General features: G+C 28.9%; 1 protein-coding gene across 6 annotated transcripts; it reads left to right on the top strand.

Annotated features, from left to right (window-relative positions):
- The first annotated feature begins 431 nt into the window (after positions 1–431).
- LOC145963826 (uncharacterized) lies at positions 432–17,652 on the top strand. 6 transcript variants are annotated; one of them, XM_083086084.1, is made up of 14 exons: positions 432–700; positions 3,573–3,623; positions 10,003–10,153; positions 10,234–10,447; positions 10,737–10,832; positions 11,783–12,020; positions 12,172–12,476; positions 12,554–14,147; positions 14,275–14,561; positions 14,678–14,759; positions 14,838–15,180; positions 15,345–15,585; positions 15,665–16,512; positions 16,749–17,652. In XM_083086084.1, the coding sequence occupies exons 3-14, from the start codon at positions 10,026–10,028 to the stop codon at positions 16,918–16,920; spliced, it is 4,548 nt and encodes a 1,515-aa protein (XP_082942210.1). In that variant the 5' UTR covers positions 432–700; positions 3,573–3,623; positions 10,003–10,025; the 3' UTR covers positions 16,921–17,652. The 6 variants fall into 6 exon arrangements, with proteins under 6 accessions (XP_082942210.1, XP_082942207.1, XP_082942204.1 ...); XM_083086081.1 differs by lacking the exons at positions 432–700; positions 3,573–3,623 and adding exons at positions 6,010–6,379; positions 7,575–7,856; XM_083086078.1 differs by lacking the exons at positions 432–700; positions 3,573–3,623 and adding exons at positions 6,010–6,379; positions 7,444–7,856.
- The last annotated feature ends 775 nt before the right edge of the window (positions 17,653–18,427 follow it).

Below are 18,427 nucleotides of genomic sequence, written 5' to 3'. Positions count from 1 at the left end.
TTTGCTTTTGAAGAATTTGCCTAATTAAAAATAATAATAACATAACTATGTAATCAATTAGAATATGATCTACATTTTAAATAGTAGCAGTTAGTTAAAATCTATTATATAAATAATCAAAAATAATGAAAGAAATTAATTTGCAATAATCAAAACATAAAAATTTTCATTATTTAAAAAAAAAAATTTTAAAAGACGCTTAAAAGAGACTTATTTTTTCACACAAAAACCGTATTTTATTAAAAATAACATTTCTAATAATATAACATTCGAAAGAAATAATTTAGTATTTTAATTACATAAGTATTGCCATATATGACATAAATGCATTAAATATTGAAAGTAAATCCAATTTTTTAATTCGACAATTGTTTTCGCGTTCGCAGAAGGAGTCTTGAGTGAAAAGAGACAACATCCCCTTTTCTCGTTAACAACTCGTTATACGGTCTGCTCTCGAAGGACATGCGCGCTCGCAGTTGCACGAGGGCTGTTGCGATTAGGGAGGGGTTTTGCTCGATTCCAGTGATTCAGAATATACGTTTACAAAAGTGTTACATCGCATAAGACTCCATAATCGGTCAATAACGCGGAGACAATTGTTCATTAAGATGTGCTGTTAAAAATTGATCGCGATGTCTTAACTAATATACGCGGGGGTGCGAGTGTTAGTATGGCTATCAGCTGGCTCTTCGTCATGAACGTGAGTATATTAGTAGCTTCTAATATTGACTGGTCACAATGCGACGCAAGCTATCTCTGATTATTTCTGCGTTCTTTTTTTTGTCTTTTGTGCGAGATTGCAATAGTCGCTGGATACGTGTATTCGCGTAAAAAAAGTAACACCCTCTCTTCGTCATCGAATCATTAACAAGTGTGATATATCATTGACCTCGAAAGTCCCATAAAATCGATGAAGAGATACCCTTTAGAATCGTTCGTTCTCCAGTAGTTCGTTGTACTTTTGAGAAACTGCGAAATACTGCAATCAAGAAATGCAACGAAATATGTTGTAATATATTGCGTATGAAAATATTTGCAACAATTCAATTCCATAATATTATTCGATTTAACAAATTGTGTTCAAAAATATATAAAACAAAAATATATAAAAATAATAAACTACATATGTCAATTCTTTTAGCAGAAAAGGTGATTCTAAATTTACATAGAAAATTTATTTGTGCGCAAGTTTTAACTTAATATAATATTTAATTTTTAATAATTGTAAATTTTGCTTCTAAATTATATTTTGCCTTTTTGTATTATCTGTATATTTAATGTGCTTTAAATTTTTTAGACGATAATTTTATCAAATTATGTTGCGGATACACACACATTCGAAATTTCTGTGAACAAGAATAAAGTATTCTTAGATTTATTAAAAATTTCTTTTACTTCACAGAACATCTTTTCCCCTGAAATTGCGTTTTTTCATATACTCAAAAAAAATAGTCTTGCAATTATAGCAATTTTTAGGTGCGGAAGATTAATTGAGATACATAAATGACTAGCAAATACTATGATATCGCATATGTTTTGTACTTAATTAATCTAAAAATAACAGAGATAGAATTTAAAACTGATGGTGGAATTTGAAAAAATCTTTCTAACGCCTATTTACACATGTTACGGCTATTTGTATTTGTTACAAAGTTTGACAATATGTAAACAAAGTGTTTCTTACATCGTTCTGGTTATTTCTTACATCATTCTATAGAGAAAATCATATTTATTCAATGCAATGATTAATGTGTGGCAATCTAGCTTAAATTTGTTTAAAAGTATTACTAGAATTTGCTGCTATAATTTTACATGTTAGACATAATATTCTAGCAGATACAAAAAATTGACAAATTTTTGTCGTGACATCTAGAAATCTACTTGCAAAATATTTTTTTTGAGTGTATAATAAGCTAGATCAATTTAAAGAAATGGTAAAATGTGTGTTTGTTTTCAAAATTTTAGTCTTGTAGCGTAATTTCCAAATTCGAATTCTCTATTATTCATTTTTTCATTTGATTACATGATGACAGATGATTGCACATTATACATTCGTAATGCTGATTAATCTCGAACATTTTGACTATGCAAAATTTAGATCAAACCTTAATTCCTAACCAAATCTAAAACTCAACATTAATTGCGATATACAATAAATGCATGCACACATTTTGAAATATCGAATTGAATATATTTTTTAACGGTGTATTAATGATTAATAAATGAAATCACATTCAGTTTTCACGCTTAGTTTACAGATAATGAAAATGATCAATACATTAGTTCATGATATGAGAAAAAACAAAGTGTGCTATTACGTTAATGACAATCGAATACGGAACAGCCAATGAAATTTTTCCCTAAAAATATATATTTAAAAGTATATATTTAATAAATTAAAGTATATACTATTAACACTATGTTCTGCGTAAAAGTTATAAAAGTAAAATAGTCAAAAATTGAATATAACTTACGAAGTATTTTACATTTGAAGTTAATAATTTTACATAAATTATGAAACTATTTCATAAAATATTCATATTTTTCGGTTATTCTACGGTTATCAATAATTTTATGCACAAAATAATAAAAAGAATCAATTGGTATAAAGAAAACATATAATTATTCTTAAGAAAAAATATGTAGCTGTTCGTTGCAAAAATTCGTATTTCCTCTTAAGAACATTTATGTAATATTTTCTTTACATCAATTGATTTTTCTCATTATTTTGTGTAAAAGTATTAAGACAGAATAATTGAAAAATGTGAATATTTTTTATGAGATATTTCATTAATTTACAAGATATTCTATATTTAAAAAAAAGATAGAAATGCATTTTCAAAGAAGAATATTTCGAACAAAAGTTGTAGGATTTGAAAGAGGAAAAAAGATAGGGATATTTTTAGATTATCGTAACTTCAATACTTTTATACACAAATGCTGAGCGGAATCAATTGATGTAAAGATAAACGCACGCACATGTACATACATAAGTACATACTTACTTCCATACATTTTATTTATATCAAAAATTGAGTGTGTGTGTGTCTGTACACAATAAATTTTTATACTTGACGAAAGTCAATATTAACACGAGCTATATTTTTATGTGATCGAATAATATTAAAGATCAAAATGAGAAAGATACATTATTTTGAACTTTTAATCACAATGTTCCATATTTCTATAATTATTTTAACTTATAGAATTACATCTAATTTATTTATAATTAATGTATTAGGTGTAGTTATGAAAACTTTGTGAGATGTAAAATATTTCATACTGATCATTGAATCATGTTATCTGAAAATTATTGTCGCCAAAACTCAATCAATTTTAATCTTATCAATCCGTATATATTTACTCTTTTTTTCATAATATTTAATACATTATTTATTTTAATTTTTAACTACTGATTTTTCTCTTTTTTAATAATTTTATTATATATCGAAGAAAAATATAAATAATTTGGATATATGTAGGTGAAATTATCTAAATAATAAATAGTTTTAATACAGAAATTTAATGTTACTTGTGACAAATATTTTATATGATAAATATTTTATTTTTAGGTGTTTTAAATATCGCCACGGATACCGTTTATGGTAACGAAAATAAAATTGGTAAGTGAAAAATTTTCTTTATTGGTTTCCTTGCATAACTAGAAAAAAACTATGTATGTGTGTGTGTGTGTATGTGTGTGTTTGCGTGTATTGCAAGGTATCTCGAAGTTCAAGAATGATAAGTTTGCAATATGAAAATTATATTATGTTAATTATATATGATATAATGTACATCTCTCCAACCATATGTTGGAGAGATGTACAGTTCATTTTAATTTATCCGTTCAAATATCTCAAAACCCGTAAGTTTTAGAAGAAAACATTTTAAATAAATTTGTTTGGTTCTGAGAGGAAAAGAAAATAAGAATATTAATTAGATCTTGGATGAATCGTTGAGATTATATGAAGGTCATCCTGGAGTTTTTAAATGGAGACACCCATATTATATTTATATATGGGTTTTTGTGGCTATTTTGCAGCTTACCTCAAGAGCTTCTAAATAATAAAGCATCTTTTCATTAAGTACTTTCGAATTCTTTCATTATGAGACTTGAAATAATTTCTTAATTTTATATGAAAACTTCCATAAAATATTCCACAAAATATTCATTTTTCGATGATTTTTCTCAATAATTTTATACACAAAATAATGAGGATCAATTGATCAGAAAACATATAGTTGTTTTTGAGAAAAAAATATATAATTCAATATTATATATAATTTAATTTAATAAAAATATAAAATATTTAATAAAATAACACTTACATATTTATTATATATGTATTTATCTTTATTTTTGAAGATTGATAACTGAGTAAATCTAAAACATAAAATGTATGTATTTATAATAACTCTTGTTTTTCAAATAAATAATTTTCTGTATAATTTTGATGTTCTCTCGCAATTATCTCAGAGCTTTATCTTTTGCTCTAGCGTAAACTTGTGAAAAGTTTCATTAAATTTTCCAATATTCGATAATGAAATTTTTCACGAGTTCACGCTAGAGAAAAAAATTCATGATCGAGATAGCAGATGACGTCTAAAGACATTTTAATGATGTATTGACATTAGAGACGTCATTAAAACATTATTAATACATCATCTGACGTCATCTTGCTACCTGGGGCGTCATTGAAACGTCACTAATAGATAAAAAATGGTCATGAAATCACATTTTTTTAATATCTTGAAATATTATCAATTAGTCCGTCATTTTTACATCATTATATCGCGTTATTTTTTATCTAAAATGATCAAATTTTGATGTCAGAGTGACATGTATTTGTTACCTGAGTTATATACTTTATTTATTGATTATTCATTTACGATATTAATATAATTTTTAACTTTTAACTTTCTTTTTATTCGGCTTATATAAAAACGTATTCTTCATTTCATTGCTATTATTTCTAATAAATTATTTACAATAATAAATATTTTTCGGCCTATTATTTCGGATCTCATAATTATTATCTGGTACTGTTAAACGAATTGTCACAAAATTTCAGTGTACTAAAGTTTGATCTCATTCATTTTATTCCTTCGAATATAAAATTAGCATTAGACCAAGGCAATTCTTGTTCATTGGACACGACATAAAACACTACATAATAGTACAAACCAATTGAACGCGATAATTAGGAATTATACATTGGAATAGAGAAAGAACCAACCGTTTGTATGACAAAAAAATTCGTTATAAATTTGATAAAGAAGTTATAATGACATAATAATAAAAGTTAAAAATTTCCTAGAATTGCATATTTAATTTAAAAAATATTTCATAAAAAAGAAATTTTCTTATATCTTTTCTTACATTTTCTTGCATCTTTTCGAATCACATAATTTCATTGCAATAAACTATATAAGAATTTAAATGTATAATATTGCGTGCAAGAAGTAAGCTTAAGATTCCTTCGAAAAAATCGAAGCTCGCATTATTAAAAATTATTTTATTTACAATTATTATTCATATATTCATATATTTTTCATCTCAGTTTTTTTAATGAAAATACTTTTTACATTCTTGGTGTAAAGTTCTTTCTTATATGTCAAAAAATGACCTCGCATGAAAATGCTATGTCGATCTTTCTTCACTGAAATAAAAAGTTCTGGAATCCGCGTTCTGTTTCCGATTTTTATGCACTTTCAATGAATTGATGTATTGACCAGCATTTTTTGACACGGAGCAGATGTTATCAAGCGTCATCAAAGCATTTGTAATCTGCTGCGGATTTGATTCACGCAAACATTTACGCGTGCATGAAATCGAAGCATCAGGCAGGATCGTTCTCTTGTGTGTATGATGTTCTCTCTCTGCATTCTTTTTCTGTCTTTTTCTATTATTTCTCTCTCTCTTTCTCTCTCTTTTCTCTGCTCTATACGAGGCAGTACGAACATTTATTAATAGAGATCAAACTTCGCGTCGTGTGGTGCCGTGTGCAAGCATCCTCCAGTAAGATGCAGATCGTGTAAGAGAGCAGTCTGATTCAAAATTTTCATCGGAGAAAAATAATTTTGCCCGATTGCACGTGGGATTTTTTTTAAAAGACATGACTCTCAAGCGTGTTTGATGAAAAACCGGCGATGAAAAATCGACAACTATTGAATTGCATCGGTTTAATCGGTGAAAAATTACCGATTGCTCTCTGTGCTTTATGCAGTCGCGAGGAGTATCTAATGTGTTTAACATGAATTTTCCAAGTTTTTCGTGCTTTGATTAATCGGATAAATAGTTCTAAAAATTAGGTTCTTTTTTAAATAACTGTGCAAAAACTGTGAACGTATGTGCGTGAATAACGTTTTATAACGATTGGTATGTGTTGTGTGTTTTATATTGTGCGGTTTTATACATGATAATCTCTTTCGATTAGTCATGAGAACTATTTAATTTTAATCTGAAAAAATCTTTTGTTTCTTGAACAATATAAAATATATAAAAAAATATTTAAAGAACTTTTCAAATGTTCCTAAAATTGCAGTCTTTTGTACTTCATAGTTAGTTTAGAGATTATTATTTGAAGTATAATCTGGTTTTTTCATATATATAAATAAAATTACTGAGATGACTATAAAAATAATGAACCGAGTAAATTTTCGTGACTAAAACTTAAATGGATTAAATGGGTTTAATATGAGCCTAAAAGTAATTGAAGAATACTGATGTTTTCAGCAGTTTTAGCTTCTATCAGATATAATTGCACGAAATATCTTAATAATTTTAATTTGTTCAACGATTTTTTTAATTTGTTCAATTATTATTTCATTATTGAAAATATGCCGATTTTATGTTTCAAGAATAACAAATATAAATGTTTCATCTTGTCCCAAATTATTATTTTATTTTACCAATAATATAAAAATAAATATCTGCATACCTACAGTAGAGTATAAAATAAATATCTACATACCTACAGTAGTGCACAGAAACATTTTTTTCTCGTAAAAATAATTGTTTTTGATATTTCCTCAATGCTTTTGGCAATGTTTATCAATAATAAATATGCATATGTTTAATTACGGAAAAATGATACAGCGTAAATTTATAAAAAATTAAGCTACACTACACTAGTTCTGTTGCTAATATTTATAGTTAATAATTTTAAAATTACATTTCATTGATTTACAATCATATTCCATATAATTAGATTATTCTTTAAATTTATATAGATTTATTCTTTAAATTTAAATAGATTTATTCTTTAAATTTTATTACGTACTTTGTTTATCAGATCAAATTTGTTGATTATTCTTTTCGATAAATGATTGTTCAAATTACTTTTTTTGAAATATCGCAAAAAGAGTACACATAATAAACAATAATAAAATCTAGAATCACGTAAATAAAAAAAAATACGTATTTTACGTCAAACATTACAGTAACATCGCAACACGTTAAAGAAGTGTAAAAGTTACATGATGCATCATTGTGCTCCGAAATTGCGATAACAAATCATCGTTATCGACGTTATCATAAACTCTATCGTCACATGTAATATATATTACTTCAGTGATTCGATGTACACATGGACGGAAATGCTATTATAATATAACGGCATTCAGCTGTGCGAATTCTGACGTATTTTGTCAACGAATAATGTTAGTGCTGTTATTGTGCATCATCATGAAAATAGCAGAGTTTTCTGTGGGCCGAATGTGCTCACCGCCGCTGACGTGGCCATTGCCTCCTACTTGCAACAGGCAGTGTAAACGATGCAAGCAACACAGGAGTTCTATACCCAGGCATAAGCACTGTTGGCAATCCTGCGAAGATAAATGTATCTCGCGAAAACGTAAGAATGTCATAGGATGCTGATCCATGGAGTGCACGCAAATGCTATAATTATATAATCGAATTAATATAATATTTGTTGCTCGCAAATGCTATAATTATATAATTAAATTTATTCAGTTTAGCAAGCGTAAATATTTTATTTGTGCATGTATGCATCTGTGTAATATAATTTTAAAATTAAATAATTCTATTGTGATTGTAAATTATATTTTCTTTTTATGTGAACGGAATAATCTATGTATTTTTTAATTTAATAAAAATTTAGATTTTACATTAATATACATACATTAGTGGAATAATTTTGAACTAAAAGAAAATGTAAAATATTTATATGCACAAATGAAATGTTTTTTATCATTCTCTAAACTTGACAAATTTTATAGAATTATACATATATTTCCTAAATGAACAGCATGCATGCAAAACTTAACTAGTTCTTATAACTTATAAGCTAATATAAAGAAAAAGAGAGTCTATTTTTATAGATTAATTTAGTAATGTAATATTTTAATACTAATTTTTTTAATATTTTAATCTTTTGCAGTTCTGCATGAAATAAACAAGAAAAACTTGAATCAAGAATTACAATCCAAAACTATGCTTTACTCATTTTCGATTTTTCAGACATGTTGAGCTTCGCATGCATGATTTTTAAATAATATTTTAATAATATTTTTAATAATATATATTTAATAATTAATATATTTTAATAATAATTTTAAATAATAATTCAAAATATACTCTTTAAGTGTATTTTTTTTTGTAAAATGTGAGTTGAATCAAATCTGAGAATTCTCTCAACAGTTTTAGACAAGATCAATTATTTGATAATATTCACTAATTACATTCACATTATAAAAAAAAAATTACATATATATTTTTTTTAAACTTACGTTAGTAATAATAAATATGATATGTCAGATACAATTTGTGTATCTGCATGTGCCATATATTTATTAATGTATGAGTCAGTGCTCTTTAGTAAATTAAGTATCTGGGATACTTACTACTACGTAAGCTCGTATGACATTCGAATATATAGAACTATGCTTTTATATTTGTCTGTTTTCTTTGGCACAGATTTTTGCATAAGCGCATAATCATAAACATGAGGAAATTGATTAGTTCATAAGCATATGCACAAGAAAAAAAAACTGAACCAATCAATTTTCTTATACTTAATGCAAAGTGCCCATGCAAAAGTCTATCCTCCTGGTCTTACAATTAGATCGATATTACATGTAATATTGGCTTTTTAAGCCGATATTCAAAGATCGTTCTTATATTTAAAATCGTTTTAAATATTATCTTAAGATGTTATAAACCAATCACAGATCAGTATCTTAAGATTACTTAAGACGATTTTGAAATAAGAACAAACTATGAATACCACCTTAAAATGTCATTACATATTTGTCATATGACGAGTTGTCAAATGTATCAATTGGTTAGAAAATTTATAAGATTTTGGAAATTTTTGCTACAGTAACTATTCAATATATTATTCGATAAAGTTTGTCAGACAACTACTTACAATAATTGATTTATTTTTTCGAAATTAATAAAAAAGAATGCGTTCGGAGATATCCCTTGGAGTAAAATAATGTTTAATTAATTGACCAATCAGGACAAAAGGAGCAAAGATTTCTTTAGCCTGATTGGTCAATTCAATACTATTCTATTCTACGAGTCAGATTTCTGATCTGACTCAGAGAAAAGAGAAAGAAAACTAGCATTTCGTGAGTATTATGAAATTGTGATGTGCGATTTTTCATATTTTTCTACTACTTTTGTGACACGAAACGAGCTGTCGAGATTTATTTTATTACGATGTGGGTTTCTTGGCAAGTTTTCGTCGCATTATTACGTTGTTGATGAAAACTGCAAAATATAAACAATTCACTGTAAGTTCTCAAATGACTTTTCTTGCACATTTGACGAATACTTTCGTCATTTTATATTTTTAAAATCATAATTTTGACGATTTAATCAAGCATTTTATATAGGAAATGATGACTTTTATACATATTAATTACCCTATGATATTTTATTATACAAATATGAAAATGATATATTTTAATACTTATTCATATGTGCGTGTTTATATAAATACAAGTTTTTCATATTTTTCTTATTTTTTTCAGTTGCACAAGAAGGCATAGCAATAATGGAAGAGCCACAAACTCCAGGATCTGATTGTAACTCTAATCCAGCAACTGATTCCATCCAACAGGATTTGGTTGGCTCGGAATTTGTTCAGGATAATGTTGAATATCAATGGTTTATCGATTATGGGTAATTAATTTAAGATTCTTATATCCATCTTGTTATCATTATATGCTTAAAATATATTTATATGTATGTATAATTTCTAGATATAGAGATGGAGGACTACATATCCATCCTAGTGTTATTTCATCACTTTCTGTGTCTTACTCCTCTAAGGATCTAGGTTATTACGATGATCTTGCTCGTAATTTGGATGCTAATCTGGCAGAAATTGATATGGAGAGTTTTCGAACAGCGGACATACATACTTTGCTTACGGCTCTACCTGTCATGTGTACAGAACCAGCTCAACATTCTGAAGTAACAATTTAATATAGAATAAATTTAAATAATTATAATTATTACAAACTTACCACTTAAGATAACAATAAGCATAAGCTGATATTGATGTGAGATGTAGGAATGTGTATTATGCAAATTGTAAAGTTAATTATCTCATTCCTGCATTATAAATTTATGACAGTTTATGCAAATTTTTACATTATATGATAAGAATAAGAATATAGTTTTGTGTAATTTGTGTCTTGTTTTATTTATACATTTTTTTTATAATATTTTAAATATGGAATGTGTTTCATTATCACTACAGTTTAACTATCAAAGGGAACAATATGCCAGTATATCTGGATCTGTCATGGAAAAGCTTGACGTTGGTTCTTCCATCAGTCCACATACTAGTAGCCAGGTATGATAATGGCTATCAAAAATAGAAATCCAGTCAATGTAAAAAACTTTTTCCATGTTGATAATTTTTAATTTAACATAGTGTCTACTCTTTGGAAAAATATGGAAAACCTGAAATTTTCAAGAATTTCTTTTGTGGAAAAAGACAAATCTGAATTTTCAAGAATTTCTTTTGTGAAAAATTCTGAAAAAATTGAAGAAGTCTCGTAAGATTTTAATGGAATTTTTAAAAAATTTCTCTGATAATTTTGCTCTTATATTAAACAATCGAGAATTCTACCGATAAACACAGTTGTTGAATTATATATTTGAAATATATTATAAATGTATATCTATTTTTGTTTACATCAATATTTTGACAAAATATTCAATATGCAATACATTGTGATTTTAGTGATAAGAAATGAAAATGTTATATGAGTAAAAAATATTTTATGAAATCTATTCATTTTAAATCTGGCACTTAAAATTTAAGTGACTCTTTTTCTTTTGTATGAGTGAAAAGCATTAGGAAATGCATATAATAAAAAAACTTATATTAGAAAGTCACACTAAGAAATCTTTAAAATCTTATTTTTGTCTTTACCTAGAATTTTGAACAAAAATATCTGGAAGATTGAGAAATTTTTAGGGTATTTCTTTACAAAATTTGAGTAGATACTCTGCATAAACAATTTAACATAACATTTAAAATAATATTTAATATAATCTAATGTTCAGATTGCTTACTTTTTCTTATATGGATATAAACATAATATTAAAATTAATAAATTTGAATCAAATAAAATTTTATTAATTTCTAATGTTAGAAAACTAACTAACAAATATAATATTAATTAAAGTAATTTATTAATAATTTTTACAAGACCTATAAAAAGAATATATTTAATTTCATTTATAATTAATATTTAATTAATATGTACTGAAATCATATACTATTATATTCAAAAGGGAGAAGATTCCGCGTGTTCTACCACTGATACAATATCCATATGCAAGTCGTCGTTGCTATTTTCCCCAGTAAAGGAAACATCAATGCTACCGTCAGGTGGTAGTTATAGCGTGGATTCACTGGACTGCGAAGACATGTTGCTCACTTGTCAAACAAATAATAAAAATAATTATACTATCGCTTTTGAGGGTAGCATTACTATGTATTCGGATGGATCCCAAGATTTTGAAAGTCATGGTAATGTGTACTGCATAAAGGCTGATATAAATTAATTTTGAAAATCTCTCTATAATATAATTTAACTCATTAAGAAATTTCTTTTTACTTTTATCTTTTTATTTTCTCTTAATTATTCTCTTAATTAGTCAACCTATATTATTATTTCTAGATAAACATAAAACGTATGAATCATCAGATGTATTCTATGATAAACAGAAAGATATGAAAACTATATTGGACTTATCAATGGCATGCTCAGACTCAAAGATATACACGACATGGAGTAATTTGAAACATTCCTCCATGAATAAAGCAATAACTCGACATCCTTCTGGTAACAATAACATGATACCAGATATCTCACAGAATGCTGTTAATTTGACACTTGGTGGAATGAGTAAACGAAGTCGGAGCTTACCGGATTTTTCTCGCATTCAAAAGTTTCAGCATGCTAATATACCCGTTAATTTCCACGTAAGTACAGATATCTATTTTTAATAATTATATTTTATGTAATTTTGTAAATGATTACAAGTGTTGCCTCAATGCAGGTTGATTCCACCGAATCAAACAATCATATGCAAAGACTGCATAATTCTGGATCTGTAAATTGTTCGACAAATGCGGAAAGCTTCGACAATGCGGAGAATGCTGGTACGAAAAAACTACAAAATTTAAGCCTTGTCAGACTCTTCATGAAGCAAAAAAGCATGAGTGTGGAAGGAATGAGTTTTACTTTAGATCAGTCAGATTCCGCTAGCTACAACAATGATAGTAACGACAGCGCGACCAATACGAATACTCAGATACAACGGCAAGATAATGTTTGTGATCATCGCGTATCCGAAAATGATTTTTCTATCAATTGGATCAGACGCGATATCACTAATAATCGCGATATGGAAAACCAGAAAGAAATTTTGAACACTCTAAAATGTGCATCGCGGTGCAAAAATGATAAAATTGAAATGATGTCATCCACATCAATCGAAGAGTTTTCGGAAAGTACATCTAAATCAGCCTGCACAAGTGGTCAACAAAGTATTGATATAATTAATGAGTCTTCTGAACATCAACAGAACATTTTAATTGACAAAAAGCAACCGATATTTCGAACAACGGGTATACAAGCAAATGCGGACATGGAAGACAATGCAATTCAAACCTCCTTAATTTTCACCGCGGTCAAGGATAAATATGAACCGTTTTTGCAAGAAACAATAGTAAATAAGAAACCAGTTTATATTGTGTATCCTAATTACACATTGCCTGATTTGTCGTTTCTTAAACTTAAGGATATTGAAATCAATAATTTAGCATTGAAGCCACACACATTCGACAAAAACAACATGGAATGGAAACGTACCATTCATTCGAGTAAGCCATTTTCATCCAACGATATTGACGCGTTGCGACAACGTGGATTCGCACATATAAAGGATTGGGAGTCGTTGACATTTCTCTTGCCATATGAATACAAAAAGATCTTGCACGATGTACCAGAAGTATCGAAGTATATTAATATCAACGAAGAAGTTAAGCGACCTTTGTTCTGTTTATCTCCTCCAATGCGTCACAAAATTGGACCTATCAGCGAAATTGTACCGACTAATACTTCGTCAACGAGCAGTACCGCGACGCAACCATCTTCCGGATATAGAGGTTCATCGACGATTTTAACCGATTCTTCGACAAATCAGCCACCGTTATTGAACAACGCAGTCAATCCATTGTATTTATATCGATATGATAGTATTAGTTCAGAAACTAGTCTGGTGAATAATGACAAGAAGATGCATATGCTCAATCAAACGAGACAAACTTGCCCATCTCTTCCGAAGCGATCAGTATCGTTATTGCAGGGTGAAGGCGAACCTGGTTTTAATAACGGTAGAGTACCACCACGACCGCCGTTGCCTAGAAGTATTTTACGGAAAAATAAAATGCTTGCGAATAAACGATATAGCATGTTCGAGATGGGAGATGTGGGCGAGCAATCGGAGGAACTATCCACAGAGGTAAACAAGAGGATGTCTTTACAAGAGCCATACTATATGAACAATGATTTACAATTATTATACTGCGGAAGAACGATAGATTCCGAGAAGGATGTCGACGAGACAGAAGCGGAGAGATGTTTTAAAGGTAAGGCTAGAAAAATCGCGCGGCTTTTTTTCTTAATTTTGATAAGATATTGTTATATTTATTTAAAAACATATTTAACTTTATATTTAATTAAAATTTATTTAATATTTGATAATGATTATTGCAGAGAAATTAAATGAGATTACAAATAACACGAACATGGAATCGGAAATTTCTCAGCATAACGATGATGATATCAAGCAATTAGAAGAATATCTAAAACATAGTGCAATTTCGTCACAAAGCGAGGGAGATATCGACAATGCTGAAGTTAAAGTGAGATCGCATGTAAGGAAATTTTTAGCTTTGAAAATGAATAAAGATCCACTCGTTAGAGATGTCGACGTAGGAGAATCACAGAGAAAAACCGTCAGTTTTGCCGTAAACCAAAAAAAAAAGCATCTAGATGCAGAGGTAAAACACTAAGCTAATATTAGCGCAAACAGCTTTTTTTCTTCTAATTGTATAGTTATTATATACAAACTTTTTATTAATAATTATTATATACAAACTTTTTATTAATATTTCAGCGAAATAACTTCAATATTGTAAATGATCAAAACCAGGATCAAGCTGTTGAAAATAAATTGGTAGAATTTGAGGAAAAGAGAAGTATGGGCCTATATTTTATTCAATATAATTAAGTAAAAATATTTTAAATTTCATAAATATAACTTATTTTATTTCTAGAAATGGTATCATCTGTAAATAGAGCAGTAGATCTTTTATTAAAATATTGGAATGCCGACTCTAATCACAGTCGTCCCAATTATAATGAAAGAAATGAGTGTGCACAAATCTGTTTGAGTACCTTGTGTCCAGCTTTATACACTATAATGTCAGATGGTTTAAAACCCTATTTGAACTCCACATTTGGACCAATTACTAATAGTGTTTGGCAGATTGTGGAAGCTAGTTCTCAACAAGGACCTCTTACGAAAACCTTGAATGAATTGGTACAAAAAATTAATGGTGAAGATATTATTACAGAAGGAATGTTAAAATTTCATGCATTTGTATTTGGCTTGTTGAAGTAAGTTAAAATTTACAATTTTTTTTTTACATACTTCTGTATTTAAATAATTTTATTCATAATATGAATCGTCATGCAACTCATTTACATATATTGTATTATTTTTAATTTGATTAAAACATGAGAAATTTTTATATTAATATTTATATTTGTTTTTTTTTCAGTTTAAGAGCTCTAGATGCATGGTTTGCATATCTATGTACACGTGAATCAATTCTACGGAAACATTACACTAACAACAGTTTATTCGTCGCGGCTTTAGTGAATGCTAATGTCCGAGAAATTGTCGATTCATTGTTATATATTTTAAATCCACTTGCATTTTGTCCATTCCATTTGGATCTTCTTTATCAATATCGTCAATTGCAGAATAGTTTTGGGAACATGAATAGTTACACCATGAATGTACGTATATTTGAGAAAACTTATCACCAAGATTTTTTATTTGATATTGCATGCACTCATATGATATAATTTTATTTAGGCCATGAGCTTTAGAAATGCCGATTTAACTTCGAAAGACTTCAAGGATGAGAAACCGGAATTCTGCGGAATGGCTTTCAGTCCGAAAAAAACACGGCCAAAGTCTCGCATTGCTTACAACATAGATGACAAATATGTTGCGCATAAAGATGACTTTCAGAACCCAAAAAAGCATTTCAGCGCCTTAAGTCCGAAAACATTTTACACATTAGATAAATTTACTTCCGAAGATTCTGAAGATTATACAGACAGCCTGGAACATTCTTCTCTAAACAGAAAAGCGAACAAACAATCACAACAATCGAAGCTATTAAATCCTGATTTTAAACCAAGTGACGATGATGTTTCTAACGAAACAAAATTCAGAAAACTTCAGGAAAAATGGGAATTCATGATTGGCAAGGAAGGCAATAAGATTCAATCTGCAGTAACAACTCCTTCATCGCCAGTTCGAACTTTTGGAGTGCTAGGGAAGTCAAAGATACCTAGATTGCTTACATCACCAATAAAACAGTTTAACATTGCGGCAAATGTTCCTGCGAAACTTAAGTCACCCATATCAGGAATCCCTTCGTTAAAGAAACCCACTACACTTCCTACAACGAAAACGACACCAAAGAGATCTATGGACACGAAAACGAAAAATACGACGCGACGTACCAGTCGCGTCGATCAGGACATCTTAGGTGTCACGCGAACTGCACGTCCAAGTTCGTTACCCTACAAATCACATGGAATAACAAATGATAAGAATGTAATATCGCCTCACAGACGAGCTGCTTCGACCTCTTTACCGCGTCCAGCCTTTACCGCTATTTCGAAAACGCCAGCTCCAAAATCTTCACATAAGTAAGTATTGATGCTTTATGTGAATATTTAATATTCTTTAGAATCTATCTTTTGCATCCAGTTTTATATTGCAAATATTCTTTGTTTATATGAGTTGGACTGTAATGTAACTTTGTTATATTTCATATCTTTTTTGTTTTGTATTAGCTCGTTTTTCTTTTTCTCTTTCTTTAGATCCATACGATATCCGAATAATATCCGTACGATATCCGAATGATTCTGCGTCTCGATTGCAGAGAAGTTCGCACTCTCACTCACAGGATACCATCGGATACTGGTCAGCTCTCGTTCGCAGAAGGGGAGAAATTGAAAGTAATATTAGAGGTGGATAATAAATGGTTGCTATGTATGAAAGGCGATCGAAGAGGTTTGGTGCCACGGGCATGTGTGCGCAGCATTCAAACTTAGATCCCCTTCTCAATAACATTTCACGATCATAATCATAACCATGGACTGGCTCAACACTCGCAATGTCATTCTCGAAGCAAAGCAAAAATAACAGAGAAAGTTGCGAGAGCAAGTTGAAAAGTTCAAATTAATTTCTGCACGATATAACAGTGATGTACAGTGTATTAAATTTTAAGCTATACAGTTATATAAATTATCACGCGCTTGTAAAGTTATTTTTAATCGAGATTTAACCAAGATTACTTCGTTTCTATCGAAATGTATTATTAGATTAATAGTATTATTGTTAGCGACGCTATCGAAAACATCAAGATATTATATGATATTACATGTCATAGATTCGAATATTATATTTAGTTTATAGATGGATATCTATATTTAGATTCATTTATTTCAACATGTGCTCGACGAGTAAAAAGCCATAACAAGAGATGTATAATAACTTACACATATTATGAATGTAACTGTGATTCTAGTAAATAGGCAATTAAGTTTATTAGTATGTACACGTGATATATACTTTATTTTGATGTTTATATACTGTGACTTTAATAATTTATTTCTGTCTATATTTTGCACACGTATCATCAATTCATCCTGATTTTATTCGATGTACGAATCATCATGGCATGTATCTTTACGATAGCAGTGATCACATTTTTTACATGCTTCGTGTATTTCTTGGTATGTAAGACATAATATAAACAAATAAAAAATCTATTGTAAATTATATTTCTTTAGTAGTATATATTTATTTATCAACTAAAAAATTTAATTGAATGAAAAATATCTTTATGCAACTGCAGAACATTTTAACTTTAATTTATAATTGTATATAAATATAAATGAGGTCGGGGTACTAGCAAAGAGAAGCCTAAAAGATATCACAACTCGTTTTAGATGATTCTGTGGACGCGACAGTGCGAAATAAATTTTATATTTGATTAACTAAGAACGCCATAAAAAAAACGCATGTAGATAACAGAATAAAAGATAGATATAAACTAAATGTGTATTTTAAAGGCAGGCATTTTACAATATAAACAGTAGAGAGAAGACTGATTGTGAGAGATGTCATGCTGTCATCTGTCATGGGTCATCTGTCATCTGTCATCTGTCATCTGTCATCTGTCAGCTGTCAGCTGTCAGCTGTCATCTGTCATGGCATGGCTCGCTTTTAAGTTAGGTGATCCCCGAGCGATACGCCCTCTGTGGACTACAAAGCCAACGTCCATCAATGTTCTCAGAGGGTAACATGTAATGCACAACTTTTGGTTCTGTTCCGGGCTACGTGCGCGAAATGCCGATAACACGAGTGACTGTGACGCTTTTGAATATTAAAATAAATTTTTTTATATAAATGAGTTGTGATTCTCTCCTTTCTCTCCCATGTAATTTTAGAATTAATGTGATTTTTAAAACTGTATATTAATTCCGACATTTTATTCGAATAATTTTTAATTAGAATAATTTTCAATTAGAACAATTTTTTATTTATGTAACAATA

This window comes from Camponotus vicinus, unplaced genomic scaffold, assembly GCF_025532165.1.
Source record: "Camponotus vicinus isolate PSW18456_S1 unplaced genomic scaffold, iyCamVici1.0 SCAF_13, whole genome shotgun sequence".
NCBI classification, from domain to species: domain Eukaryota; kingdom Metazoa; phylum Arthropoda; class Insecta; order Hymenoptera; family Formicidae; genus Camponotus; species Camponotus vicinus.
Note: the sequence above shows the minus strand (reverse complement) of the source record. Positions and strands in the feature narration are given on the sequence as shown.